The sequence below is a fragment of the Salmo trutta genome, unplaced genomic scaffold (genome assembly GCF_901001165.1).
Source record: "Salmo trutta unplaced genomic scaffold, fSalTru1.1, whole genome shotgun sequence".
Taxonomy (NCBI): Eukaryota; Metazoa; Chordata; class Actinopteri; order Salmoniformes; family Salmonidae; genus Salmo; species Salmo trutta.
This window is the reverse complement of record NW_021823104.1, coordinates 522565-536187: the sequence shown is the minus strand read 5'-3', so window position 1 is coordinate 536187 and position 13623 is coordinate 522565. Positions and strand designations below refer to the sequence as shown.

At 46.1% G+C, this 13623-nt stretch overlaps 2 protein-coding genes across 7 annotated transcripts in view; one reads left to right on the top strand and one right to left on the bottom strand.

Moving 5' to 3' along the window:
• Window positions 1-13623, bottom strand: part of LOC115188923 (AP-5 complex subunit zeta-1) — a 389472-nt gene that overhangs the window by 160112 nt on the left and 215737 nt on the right. The gene's annotated exons all lie outside the window — the stretch shown is intronic.
• LOC115188928 (E3 ubiquitin-protein ligase SMURF1-like) overlaps window positions 1-13623 on the top strand; it is a 31735-nt gene that overhangs the window by 1992 nt on the left and 16120 nt on the right. Inside the window, exons 2-6 of one of the 2 annotated variants that reach the window (XM_029747764.1) lie at window positions 1974-2012; window positions 2627-2735; window positions 4799-4873; window positions 5003-5061; window positions 11263-11328. In XM_029747764.1, coding sequence (XP_029603624.1) covers window positions 1974-2012; window positions 2627-2735; window positions 4799-4873; window positions 5003-5061; window positions 11263-11328 — 348 coding nt within the window. Of the gene's footprint in view, window positions 1-1973; window positions 2013-2626; window positions 2736-4798; window positions 4933-5002; window positions 5062-11262; window positions 11329-13623 lie in introns of both variants that reach the window. The other variant, XM_029747762.1, reaches the window with a different exon arrangement.

Sequence of the window (13623 nt, the reverse complement as noted above, 5' to 3'; positions counted from 1 at the left end):
CTATATGAATAGAGACCCAGCCAGTCTGCATAGAGCCCCAGCCAGTCTGCATGGCTACCGTTAACTACTACATGAATAGAGGCCCAGCCAGTCTGCATGGCTGCCGTTAACTACTACATGAATAGAGTCCCAGCCAGTCTGCATGGCTGCCGTTAACTACTACATGAATAGAGGCCCAGCCAGTCTGCATGGCTGCCGTTAACTACTACATGTATAGAGGCCCAGCCAGTCTGCATGGCTACCGTTAACTACTACATGAATAGAGGCCCAGCCAGTCTGCATGGCTGCCGTTAACTACTACATGAATAGAGGACCAGCCAGTCTGAATAGAGGACCAGCCAGTCTGAATAGAGGCCCAGCCAGTCTGCCGTTAACTACTACATGAATAGAGGCCCAGCCAGTCTGCATGGCTGCCGTTAACTACTACATGAATAGAGGCCCAGGCAGTCTGAATAGAGACCCAGCCAGTCTGAATAGAGGCCCAGCCAGTCTGCCGTTAACTACTACATGAATAGAGGCCCAGCCATTCTGCATGGCTGCCATTAACTACTACATGAATAGAGGCCCAGCCAGTCTGCATGGCTGCCGTTAACTACTACATGAATAGAGACCCAGCCAGTCTGAATAGAGGCCCAGCCAGTCTGCCGTTAACTACTACATGAATAGAGGCCCAGCCAGTCTGAATAGAGATCCAGCCAGTCTGCATGGCTACCGTTAACTACTACATGAATAGAGGCCCAGCCAGTCTGCCGTTAACTACTACATGAATAGAGGCCCAGCCAGTCTGCATAGCTACCGTTAACTACTACATGAATAGAGGCCCAGCCAGTCTGCATGGCTACCATTAACTACTACATGAATAGAGGCCCAGCCAGTCTGCATGGCTGCCGTTAACTACTACATGAATAGAGGCCCAGCCAGTCTACTACATGAATAGAGGCCCAGCCAGTCTGAATAGAGAACCAGCCAGTCTGAATAGAGGCCCAGCCAGTCTGAATAGAGGACCAGCCAGTCTACTACATGAATAGAGGCCCAGCCAGTCTGCATAGCTGCCGTTAACTACTACATGAATAGAGGCCCAGCCAGTCTGAATAGAGAACCAGCCAGTCTGAATAGAGGCCCAGCCAGTCTGCATAGCCACCGTTAACTTCTACAGTAACAGCCATTGTTCCAGCTGTGTGTGTTAAAATAAAACATTTTATTTGTCACAGCCTACACCTGTTGTTTACGAAGCATAACAGTGAAATGCTTTACTTAAGGGCCCTTTACCAACAATGCAGAGAGAGAACAATAATAACACAAGGAATCAATACACAATGTTGTAAGGATAACTTGACCAGAGAGCAAGAGACCATTTAATACTCTCAATGAGCCCAGGTCACCACAGACACACACTGAAATACACTACACACACGTACACAGGATAGATGCTGAGACAAGCTGTGGGGAGAAAAGGGGAAGGAGAGAGAGAGAGAGAGAAGCTGTGAGGAGGAGGAGGAGGAGGAGAGAGAGAAGCTGTGGGGAGGAGGAGGAGGAGGAGAGAGAGAAGCTGTGGGGAGGAGGAGGAGGAGAGAGAGAGAGAGAGAAGCTGTGGGGAGGAGAGAGAGAGAAGAGAGAGAGAACGAGACAGAGAGAGAGAGAGAGAGAAGAGAGAGAGAGAGAGAGAGGACAGAGAGAGAGAGAGAGAGAGAGAGAGAGAGAGAGAGAGAGACACACAGAGAGAGAGAGAGAGAGGAGAGAGAGAGAGAGAGGAGAGAGAGAGAGGAGAGAGAGAGAGAGAGAGAGAGAGAGAGAGAGAGAGAGAGAGAGACACAGAGAGAGAGAGAGAGAGAGAGCGAGCGAGAGAGAGAGAGAGAGAGAGAGACATCCGTTGATTGGCTTACAGCAGCCTAATCACTGATCTGATTGGCTGTCAGGCTGTCTGTAGTGACATCTGTTTGGTTGACTGACAGTTGTCTGTTCTGTGTTTCTAGTCTTATGTGCCAAGAACCTTGCAAAGAAAGACTTCTTCCGTAAGTATCTCTGATCCCTCCTCTCTCTCTGTCTTCATCTCTCCTTCTGTTAGTATCTCTGATCCCTCCTCTCTCTCTGTCTTCATCTCTCCTTCTGTTAGTATCTCTGATCCCTCCTCTCTCTCTGTCTTCATCTCTCATTCTGTTAGTCTCTGATCCCTCCTCTCTCTCTGTCTTCATCTCTCCTTCTGTTAGTATCTCTGATCCCTCCTCTCTCTGTCTTCATCTCTCCTTCTGTTAGTATCTCTGATCCTCTCTCTCTGTCTTCATCTCTCCTTCTGTTAGTATCTCTGATCCCTCCTCTCTCTCTGTCTTCATCTCTCCTTCTGTTAGTATCTCTGATCCCTTCTCTCTCTCTGTCTTCATCTCTCCTTCTGTTAGTATCTCTGATCCCTCCTCTCTCTGTCTTCATCTCTCCTTCTGTTAGTATCTCTGATCCCTCCTCTCTCTCTGTCTTCATCTCTCCTTCTGTTAGTATCTCTGATCCCTCCTCTCTCTCTGTCTTCATCTCTCCTTCTGTTAGTATCTCTGATCCCTCCTCTCTCTGTCTTCATCTCTCTTTCACGTTCTACTTTATTGTGTGGTGTGTGTGGTGTGTGTGTGTGTGTGTGTAGGGTTGCCGGACCCATTTGCGAAGGTAGTGGTGGACGGATCAGGCCAGTGTCATTCTACAGACACAGTGAAGAGCACTCTAGACCCCAAATGGAACCAACACTATGACCTGTGAGTAAACACCCTGAAACTGTCTGAAACACCCTGAATCACCCTGAATCACCCTGAAACCCACTGAAACCCACTGAAACACCCTGAAACACCCTGAAACCCTCTGAAACCCTCTGAAACACCCTGAAACACCCTGAAACCCACTGAAACCCTCTGAAACACCCTGAAACACCCTGAAACACCCTGAAACCCACTGAAACCCTCTGAAACACCCTGAAACACCCTGAAACACCCTGAAACACTCTGAAACACCCTGAAACACACTGAAACACCCTGAAACCCTCTGAAGCCCTCTGAAACCCTCTGAAACCCTCTGAAACCCACTGAAACACTCTGAAACACCCTGAAACCCACTGAAACCCCCTGAAACACTCTGAAACACTCTGAAACCCACTGAAACCCACTGAAACACTCTGAAACCCACTGAAACCCACTGAAACCCACTGAAACCCACTGAAACCCACTGAAACACTCTGAAACACTCTGAAACACTCTGAAACACTCTGAAACACTCCGAAACACTCCGAAACGCACTGAAACGCACTGAAACCCTCTGAAACACACTGAATCACTCTGAAACACTCTGAAACACTCTGAAATACACAGACAAATCATTAAATACTTTATCGAGTTTTCCTCCCAGATTGGAAAAATGATTTGTGGTATTGTGTAGAGGTCTACCGATTAATCGGAATGGCCGATTTAATTTAGGGCCGATTTCAAGATTTCAAATTTACAACAGTTATTGAAAGAATTATAATTACACTTCTCCTTAATGCAACCGCTGTGTCAGATTTCAAAATAGCTTTACGGCGAAAGCACATTGTTCAATATTCTGAGTACAGAGCTCAGCCATCAGAGCAAGCTATACAGTTACCCGCCAAGTTCTGGATTCAACTAAACTCAGTATTAATAAATCTTCACTTACCTTTGCTGATCTTCGTCGGAATGCATTCGCAGGACTCCCACTTCCACAAGAAATGTTGATTTGTTCGATAAAGTCCATCATTTATGTCCAAATACCTCCGTTTTGTTGGCGCGTCCAGAACACTACTCCAAAGGCACGATGAGGGAGAGAAAATCAACGAAAAGCTCAAAAGTTCCATTACCGTTCATAGAAACATGTCAAACGATGTTTACAATCAATTCTTAGGGTCTTTTTTAACATAAATCTTCGATAATATTCCAACCGGACAATAGCGTATTCATTACAGAGGGAAAAAGAAGGAACGGCGCGCCCGTGTGACTGCGCAGTAAACAACTCATAGGTCCCAGGCTTGAGACAGCTCTTATTCTCCCCCAGTAACAGCAGAAGCATGAAACAAGGTTCTAAAGACTGTTGACATCGAGTGGAAGCCTTAGGAAGTGACATCACAGACACTGTAGTTTGGAAAGGCAATCAGTTGAAAAACTACAACCCACTTCCTGGTTGATTTTTTTTTCTCAGGTTTTTGCCTGCCATATGAGTTCTGTTATACTCACAGACACCATTCAAACAGTTTTAGAAACTTCAGAGTGTTTTCTATCCAAATCTATTAATAATATGCATATCCTACCTTCTGGGCCCGAGTAGAAGGCAGTTTAATATGGGCACGTCATTCATCCGAATTTCCGAATACTGCCCCGTCACTAAAAAGTTAAATCATCACCCGTTTGGCGAAGTAGGCTGTGATTCGATGATAAATTAACAGGCACCGCTTTGATTATATGCAACGCAGGACACGTTAGATAAACTAGTAATATCATCAACCATGTGTAGTTAACTAGTGATTATGTTAAGATTGATTTGTTTTTTATAAGATAAGTTTAATGCTAGCTAGCAACTTACCTTGGCTCCTTGCTGCCCTCGCGTAACAGGTGGTAAGCCTGCCACGCAGTCTCCTCGTGGAGTGGAATGTAATCGACCATAATCAGCGTCCAAAAATCCAGATTACCGATTGTTATGAAAACTTGAAATCGGCCCTAATTAATCGGCCATTCCGATTAATCAGTCGACCTCTAATCCTGACCTGTGTGTCTGTGTTTGTGTGTGTGTGTGTGTGTGTGTGTGTGTGTGTGTGTAGGTACATAGGGAAGACAGACTCCATCACCATCAGTGTGTGGAACCATAAGAAGATCCACAAGAGGCAGGGAGCCGGGTTCCTGGGCTGCATACGACTGTTGGCCAACACCATCAGCAGACTGAAGGACACGGGCTGTAAGATACACACACACACACACACACACACACACACACACACACACACACACACACACACACACACCGGGTTCCTGGGCTGCATACGACTGTTGGCCAACACCATCAGCAGACTGAAGGACACGGGCTGTAAGACATACACACACACACACACACACACACACACGGGCTGTAAGATATACACACACACACACACACACACACACACACACACACACACACACACACACACACACACACACGGGCTGTAAGATACACACACACACACACACACACATGGGCTGTAAGATACACACACACACACACACGGGCTGTAAGATACACACATACACACACATATACACACACACACATATATACACACACGCACACACACGGCTGTAAGACACACACACACACACACACGGGCTGTAAGATACACACACGGGCTGTAAGATACACACACACACACACGGGCTGTAAGATACACACACACACATACACACACATATACACACACACACACATATACACACACACACACACACACGGGCTGTAAGACACACACACACACACACACACACACACACACGGGCTGTAAGACACACACACACACACACACACACACACACACACACACACGGGCTGTAAGACACACACTTAATTTGAATCCACAAATCACCTTACAGTCAAGAAGGATTCAAACATTACAAAGTGACAGATACTGAACATGGACACATGATAATGAGAAACCTTCCCCATAACAGCTGAAACAGAGCAGTACCTTCTCCATACAGCTAGACTGCCCATAACAGCTGAAACAGAGCAGTACCTTCTCCTCCATACAGCTAGACTGACCATAACAGCTGAAACAGAGCAGTACCTTCTCCTCTATACAGCTAGACTGACCATAACAGCTGAAACAGAGCAGTACCTTCTCCATACAGCTAGACTGACCATAACAGCTGAAACAGAGCAGTACCTTCTCCTCCATACAGCTAGACTGACCATAACAGCTGAAACAGAGCAGTACCTTCTCCTCCATACAGCTAGACTGACCATAACAGCTGAAACAGAGCAGTACCTTCTCCTCCATACAGCTAGACTGACCATAACAGCTGAAACAGAGCAGTACCTTCTCCTCCATACAGCTAGACTGACCATAACAGCTGAAACAGAGCAGTACCTTCTCCATACAGCTAGACTGACCATAACAGCTGAAACAGAGCAGGACCTTGCTAGCTGCTTTGCCCTGGTACGTGAGGCTCTGTGCTGGCAGCCTCCAGCGCCTTCGGAAAGTATTCAGACCCTTTCACTTTTTCCACATTTTGTGACGTTACAGCCTTATTCTTAAATTAATTAAATTGGTTTTTTTTCTACACACAATACCCCATAATGACAAAGCAAAAACAGGTTTTATAAATGTTTGCAAAAATAAAAAACTGAAAAATATCACATTTACTTAAGTATTCAGACCCTTTACTCAGTACTTTGTTGAAGGACCTTTGGCAACAACAAGCACAGCACTTACGCAAATTACTGATGATTGGCTGAGAGAAATTGATTATAAAAAGATTGTGGGGGCTGTTTTGTTAGACTACAGTGGGGCTTTTGACATTATTGATCATAGTCTGCTGCTTGGCAAAACGTATGTGTTATGACTTTACACCCCCTGCTATAATGGCTTTACACCCCCTGCTATAATGGCTTTACACCCCCTGCTATAATGGCTTTACACCCCCTGCTATAATATGGATAAAGAGTTACCTGTATAACAGAACACAGAGGATGTTCTTTGTTGGAAGCCCCAACATCATAATCCAGGTTAAATCAGGAATTCCCCAGGGCAGCTGTCTAGGCCCCTTACTGGTAGAATCAGGAATTCCCCAAGGCAGCTGTCTAGGCCCCTTACTGGTAGAATCAGGAATTCCCCAGGGCAGCTGTCGAGGCCCCTTACTGGTAGAATCAGGAATTCCCCAGGGCAGCTGTCGAGGCCCCTTACTGGTAGAATCAGGAATTCCCCAAGGCAGCTGTCTAGGCCCCTTACTGGTAGAATCAGGAATTCCCCAGGGCAGCTGTCGAGGCCCCTTACTGGTAGAATCAGGAATTCCCCAGGGCAGCTGTCGAGGCCCCTTACTGGTAGAATCAGGAATTCCCCAGGGCAGCTGTCTAGGCCCCTTACTGGTAGAATTAGGAATTCCCCAGGGCAGCTGTCTAGGCCCCTTACTGGTAGAATCAGGAATTCCCCAGGGCAGCTGTCTAGGCCCCTTACTGGTAGAATCAGGAATTCCCCAGGGCAGCTGTCTAGGCCCCTTACTGGTAGAATTAGGAATTCCCCAGGGCAGCTGTCTAGGCCCCTTACTGGTAGAATCAGGAATTCCCCAGGGCAGCTGTCTAGGCCCCTTACTGGTAGAATTAGGAATTCCCCAGGGCAGCTGTCTAGGCCCCTTACTGGTAGAATTAGGAATTCCCCAGGGCAGCTGTCGAGGCCCCTTACTGGTAGAAACAGGAATTCCCCAGGGCAGCTGTCGAGGCCCCTTACTGGTAGAATCAGGAATTCCCCAGGGCAGCTGTCTAGGCCCCTTACTGGTAGAATTAGGAATTCCCCAGGGCAGCTGTCTAGGCCCCTTACTGGTAGAATCAGGAATTCCCCATGGCAGCTGTCTAGGCCCCTTACTTTTTCCAATCATTACTAAAGCAGGTATGTCAATGTATGCAGATGACTCAACACTATACATGTCAGCTACTACAGCGACTGAAATGACTGCAACACTTAACAAAGAGTTGCAGTTAGTTTCAGAATGGATGGCAAGGAATAAGCTAGTCCTAAATATTTCAAAAGCTAAAAGCATTGTATTTGGGACAAATCATTCACTAAACCCTAAACCTCAACTAAACTAACTCTTGTAATGAATAATGTGGAAATTGAGCAAGTTGAGGTGACTAAACTGCTTGGAGTAACCCTGGATTGTAAACTGTCCTGGTCAAAACATATTGATACAACAGTAGCTAAGATGGGGAGAAGTCTGTCCATAATAAAGCACTGCTCTGCCTTCTTAACAACACTATCAACAAGGCAGGTCCTACAGGCCCTAGTTTCTACCTTCTTAACAGCACTATCAACAAGGCAGGTCCTACAGGCCCTAGTTTCTACCTTCTTAACAACACTATCAACAAGGCAGGTCCTACAGGCCCTAGTTTCTACCTTCTTAACAACACTATCAACAAGGCAGGTTCTACAGGCCCTAGTTTCTACCTTCTTAACAACACTATCAACAAGGCAGGTCCTACAGGCCCTAGTTTCTACCTTCTTAACAACACTATCAACAAGGCAGGTCCTACAGGCCCTAGTTTCTACCTTAACAGCACTATCAACAAGGCAGGTCCTACAGGCCCTAGTTTCTACCTTAACCTCTCTGGCGCATGTGGGACGAATTCGTCCCACCTACGTAACAGCCACTTCAATCCAGTGGCGCGATTTTTGAATCGTTTGAAATACTATTACTCCAATTTCTCAAACATATGACTATTTTACAGCTATTTAAAGACAAGAATCTCGTTAATCTAACCACACTGTCCGATTTCAAAAAGGCTTTACAACGAAAGCAAAACATTAGATTATGTCAGGAGAGTGCCCAGCCAGAAATAATCACACACCCATTTTTCAAGCTAGCATATCATGTCACATAAACCCAAACCACAGCTAAATGCAGCACTAACCTTTTATGATCTTCATCAGATGACACACCTAGGACATTATGTTATACAATACATGCATGTCTGTTCAATCAAGTTCATATTTATATCAAAAACCAGCTTTTTACATTAGCATGTGACGTTCAGAAAAAGCATACCCCCCGCAAACTTCCGGGGAATTTACTAACAGTTTGCTAAATTACTCACGATAAACGTTCACAAAAAGCATAACAATTATTTTAAGAATTATAGATACATTACTCCTCTATGCACTCTATATGTCCGATTTTAAAATAGCTTTTCGGATGAAGCACATTTTGCAATAATCTAAGTACATAGCCTGGCATCACAGGGCTAGCTATTTAGACACCCACCCAGTTCAGCCTTCACCATAATCACATTTCCTATAAGAAAAATGTTCTTACCTTTCCTGTCCTTCGTCAGAATACACTGCCAGGACTTCTACTTCAATAACAAATGTAGGTTTGGTCCCAAATAATCCATCGTTATATCCAAACAGCGACGTTTTGTTCGTGAGTTCTAGACACTATCAGAATGCTACATCATGGTCTCGTGCATGGCGTGACAAAAAATGTCTAAATATTCCATTACCGTACTTCGAAGCATGTCAACCGCTGTTTAAAACCAATTTTTATGCCATTTATCTCGTAGAAAAGCGATAATATTCCGACCGGGAATCTGCAATGAGCCTAAACAGCCGAATTAAATTTCTCCACGGGGGCGAATCGTGCACGCGCCTCATTCAATGGTCCTCTGATCGGCCACTTACCAAAGGCGATAATCTGTTTCAGCCAGAGGCCGCCTCGTCATCCTTCAGGTTTTTCGCGGGTTCTGAGAGCCTATTGGAGCCCTGGGAATTGTCACGTTACAGCTAAGATCCTTACTTTTCAATAAACAGATGCAAGACGCACGACTCCTTGTCAGACAGGCCACTTCCTGCATGAAACCTTGTCAGGTTTTTGCCTGCCATAGGAGTTTTGTTATACTCACAGACACCATTCAAACAGTTTTAGAAACTTTAGGGTATTTTCTATCCAAACCTGAACAATAATATGCATATTCTAGCTTCTGAGTTGGTGTAGGAGGCAGTTAAAAATGGGCACATCATTTTTCCAAAATTCTCAATACTGCCCCCTAGCCCAAACAGGTTAACAGCACTATCAACAAGGCAGGTCCTACAGGCCCTAGTTTCTACCTTCTTAACAACACTATCAACAAGGCAGGTCCTACAGGCCCTAGTTTCTACCTTCTTAACAACACTATCAACAAGGCAGGTCCTACAGGCCCTAGTTTCTGCCTTCTTAACAGCACTATCAACAAGGCAGGTCCTACAGGCCCTAGTTTCTACCTTCTTAACAACACTATCAACAAGGCAGGTCCTACAGGCCCTAGTTTCTACCTTCTTAACAACACTATCAACAAGGCAGGTCCTACAGGCCCTAGTTTCTACCTTCTTAACAGCACTATCAACAAGGCAGGTCCTACAGGCCCTAGTTTTGTCACACCTGGACTACTGTTCAGTCGTGTGGTCAGGTGCCACAAGGAGGGACTTATGAAAATTGCCATTGTCTCAGAACAGGGCAGCATGGCTGGCCCGTTAGATGTACACAGAGAGCTAACATTAATAATATGCATGTAAATCTCTCCTGGCTCAAAGTGGAGGAGAGATTGACTTCATCACTACTTGTATTTGTGAGAGGTATTGACATGTTGAAAGCACCGAGCTGTCTGTCTAAACTACTGGAACACAGCTCAGACACCCATCCATACCCCACAAGATATGCCACCAGAGGTCTGTTTAAACTACTGGCACACAGCTCATAGACACCCATACATACCCCACAAGACATGTCACCAGAGGTCTGTTTAAACTACTGGCACACAGCTCAGACACCCATCCATACCCCACAAGACATCAAATCAAATGTATTTATATAGCCCTTCGTATATCAGCTGAAATCTCAAAGTGCTGTACAGAAACCCAGCCTAAAACCCCAAACAGCAAGCAATGCAGGTGTAGAAGCACGGTGGCTAGGAAAAACTCCCTAGGAAAAACTCCCTAGAAAGGCCAAATGTGGTATTGTGTGTGGTATTGTGATGTCATTATGGGGTATTGTGATGTCATTATGGGGTATTGTGATGTCATGATGGGCTATTGTGATGTCATGATGGGGTATTGTGTGTAGATTGACGAGGGAAATGCTGTATTTAATCCATTTTAGAATAAGGCTGTAATGTAACAACATGTAGAAAAAGCCAGAAAGTGAAGGGGACTGACAAATATCAGTTTCATTAGGTACCAAAAACGTCCAAAACATGTTCAGACCTTTACTGCCGACGGCAGTTACAACGGAGGGGCTTTAGATATGTTAGCAGATAGACATGTTCTGGCATGGATCTGTAGCACACACAACAAACTCCTCTTTCTCTCTCTTTCTCTCTCTCTCTCTCTGTCTCTGTCTCTGTCTCTCTCTGTCTCTGTCTCTGTCTCTCTCTCTCTGTCTCTCTCTCTGTCTCTCTCTGTCTCTCTCTGTCTCTCTCTGTGTCTCTCTCTGTCTCTCTCTCTCTGTCTCTCTCTGTCTCTCTCTGTCTCTCTCTGTGTCTCTCTCTGTCTCTCTCTCTCTCTCTCTCCAGACCAGCGGTTGGAGCTGTGTAAGCTGAATCCATCAGATAGTGATGCAGTACGGGGACAGATCGTAGGTAAGACTGACTGGACACAGGGTTTCCGTTCGGAAAATGTGGTACGGGACCGGGTAGATTTTAATGAACCCGTATTTATTTATATTTATTAGGGATCCTCCATTAGGGGTCCAAACACATTTATTTATCTTTAACCTTTATTTAACTAGGCAAGTCAGTTAAGAACAAATTCTTATTTACAATGACAGCCTAGGAACAGTGGGTTAACTGCCTTGTTCAGGGGCAGAACGACAGATTTGTACCTCCTGCAGGGACGGGGGCTGGGATCATTTTTGTTAACGAAAATATAAATACATATAGGACAAAACACACATCACGACAAGAGAGACAACACTACATAAAGAGAGACCTAAGAAAACAACACAGCAAGGCAGCAACACATGACAACACAGCATGGTAGCAACACAACATGGCAGCAACACAGCATGGTAGCAACACAACATGACAACACAGCATGGTAGCAACACGACATGGCAGCAACACAGCATGGTAGCAACACAACATGGCAGCAACACAGCATGGTAGCAACACAACATGGCAGCAACACAGCATGGTAGCAACACAACATGGCAGCAACACAGCATGGTAGCAACACAACATGGCAGCAACACAGCATGGTAGCAACACAACATGACAACACAGCATGGTAGCAACACGACATGGCAGCAACACGACATGACAACAGCATGGTAGAGGCGTCACTACAGTCCCTGGTTCGGTACCAGGCTGTATCACATCCAGCCGTGATTGGGAGTCCCATAGGGCGGCGCACAATTGTCTCAGCGTCGGTCAGGTTTGGCCCAGGGTAGGCCGTCATTGTAAATACGAATTTGTTCTTAACTGACTTGTCTAGTTAAATAAAGGTTACACACACACACACACACACACACCACTGACCAAAAAGTTATTTTGTTGGCATTTACGTATGTCCCCATTACCAGTAAAACAATCAAAACCTATTTCTTTCAGTTACTTGCTGTGCTGTTTCATTGTTCATTTGTTCAGTCGTTTCATTCTCAACCAGGATTTCTATGGAACGCCGTTTCGGTCTTTGCTATGGAACGCCGTTTGGGTCTCTGCTATGGAACGCCGTTTGGGTCTCTGCTATGGAACGCTGTTTGGGTCTCTGCTATGGAACGCCGTTTGGGTCTCTGCTATGGAACGCCGTTTGGGTCTCTGCTATGGAACGTCGTTTGGGTCTCTGCTATGGAACGCCGTTTGGGTCTCTGCTATGGAACGCCGTTTGGGTCTTTGCTATGGAACGCCGTTTGGGTCTTTGCTATGGAATGCCGTTTGGGTCTCTGCTATGGAACGCCGTTTGGGTCTCTGCTATGGAACGCCGTTTGGGTCTCTGCTATGGAACGCCGTTTAGGTCTCTGCTATGGAACGCCGTTTGGGTCTCTGCTATGGAACGCCGTTTGGGTCTTTTCTATGGAACGCCGTTTGGGTCTCTGCTATGGAACGCCGTTTGGGTCTCTGCTATGGAACGCCGTTTGGGTATCTGCTGCAGAACGCCGTTTGGGTCTTTGCTATGGAACGCCGTTTGGGTCTCTGCTATGGAACGCCGTTTGGGTCTCTGCTATGGAACGCCGTTTGGGTCTTTGCTATGGAACGCCGTTTGGGTCTCTGCTATGGAACGCCGTTTGGGTCTTTGCTATGGAACGCTGTTTGGGTCTCTGCTATGGAACGCCGTTTGGGTCTCTGCTATGGAACGCCGTGCCGTTTGGGTCTTTGCTATGGAACGCCGTTTGGGTCTTTGCTATGGAACGCCGTTTGGGTCTCTGCTATGGAACGCCGTTTGGGTCTTTGCTATGGAACGCCGTTTGGGTCTCTGCTATGGAACGCCGTTTGGGTCTCTGCTACGGAACGCCGTTTGGGTATCTGCTATGGAACGCCGTTTGGGTCTTTGCTACGGAACGCCGTTTGGGTCTCTGCTACGGAACGCCGTTTGGGTCTCTGCTACGGAACGCCGTTTGGGTCTCTGCTACGGAACGCCGTTTGGGTCTCTGCTACGGAACGCCGTTTGGGTCTCTGCTATGGAACGCCGTTTGGGTCTCTGCTACGGAACGCCGTTTGGGTCTCTGCTACGGAACGCCGTTTGGGTCTTTGCTATGGAACGCCGTTTGGGTCTTTGCTATGGAACGCCGTTTGGGTCTTTGCTATGGAACGCCGTTTGGGTCTTTGCTATGGAACGCTGTTTGGGTCTCTGCTATGGAACGCCGTTTGGGTCTCTGCTATGGAACGCCGTTTGGGTCTTTGGGTGCCAAAAAAGATACACGTTAAATAAGCTTGTTG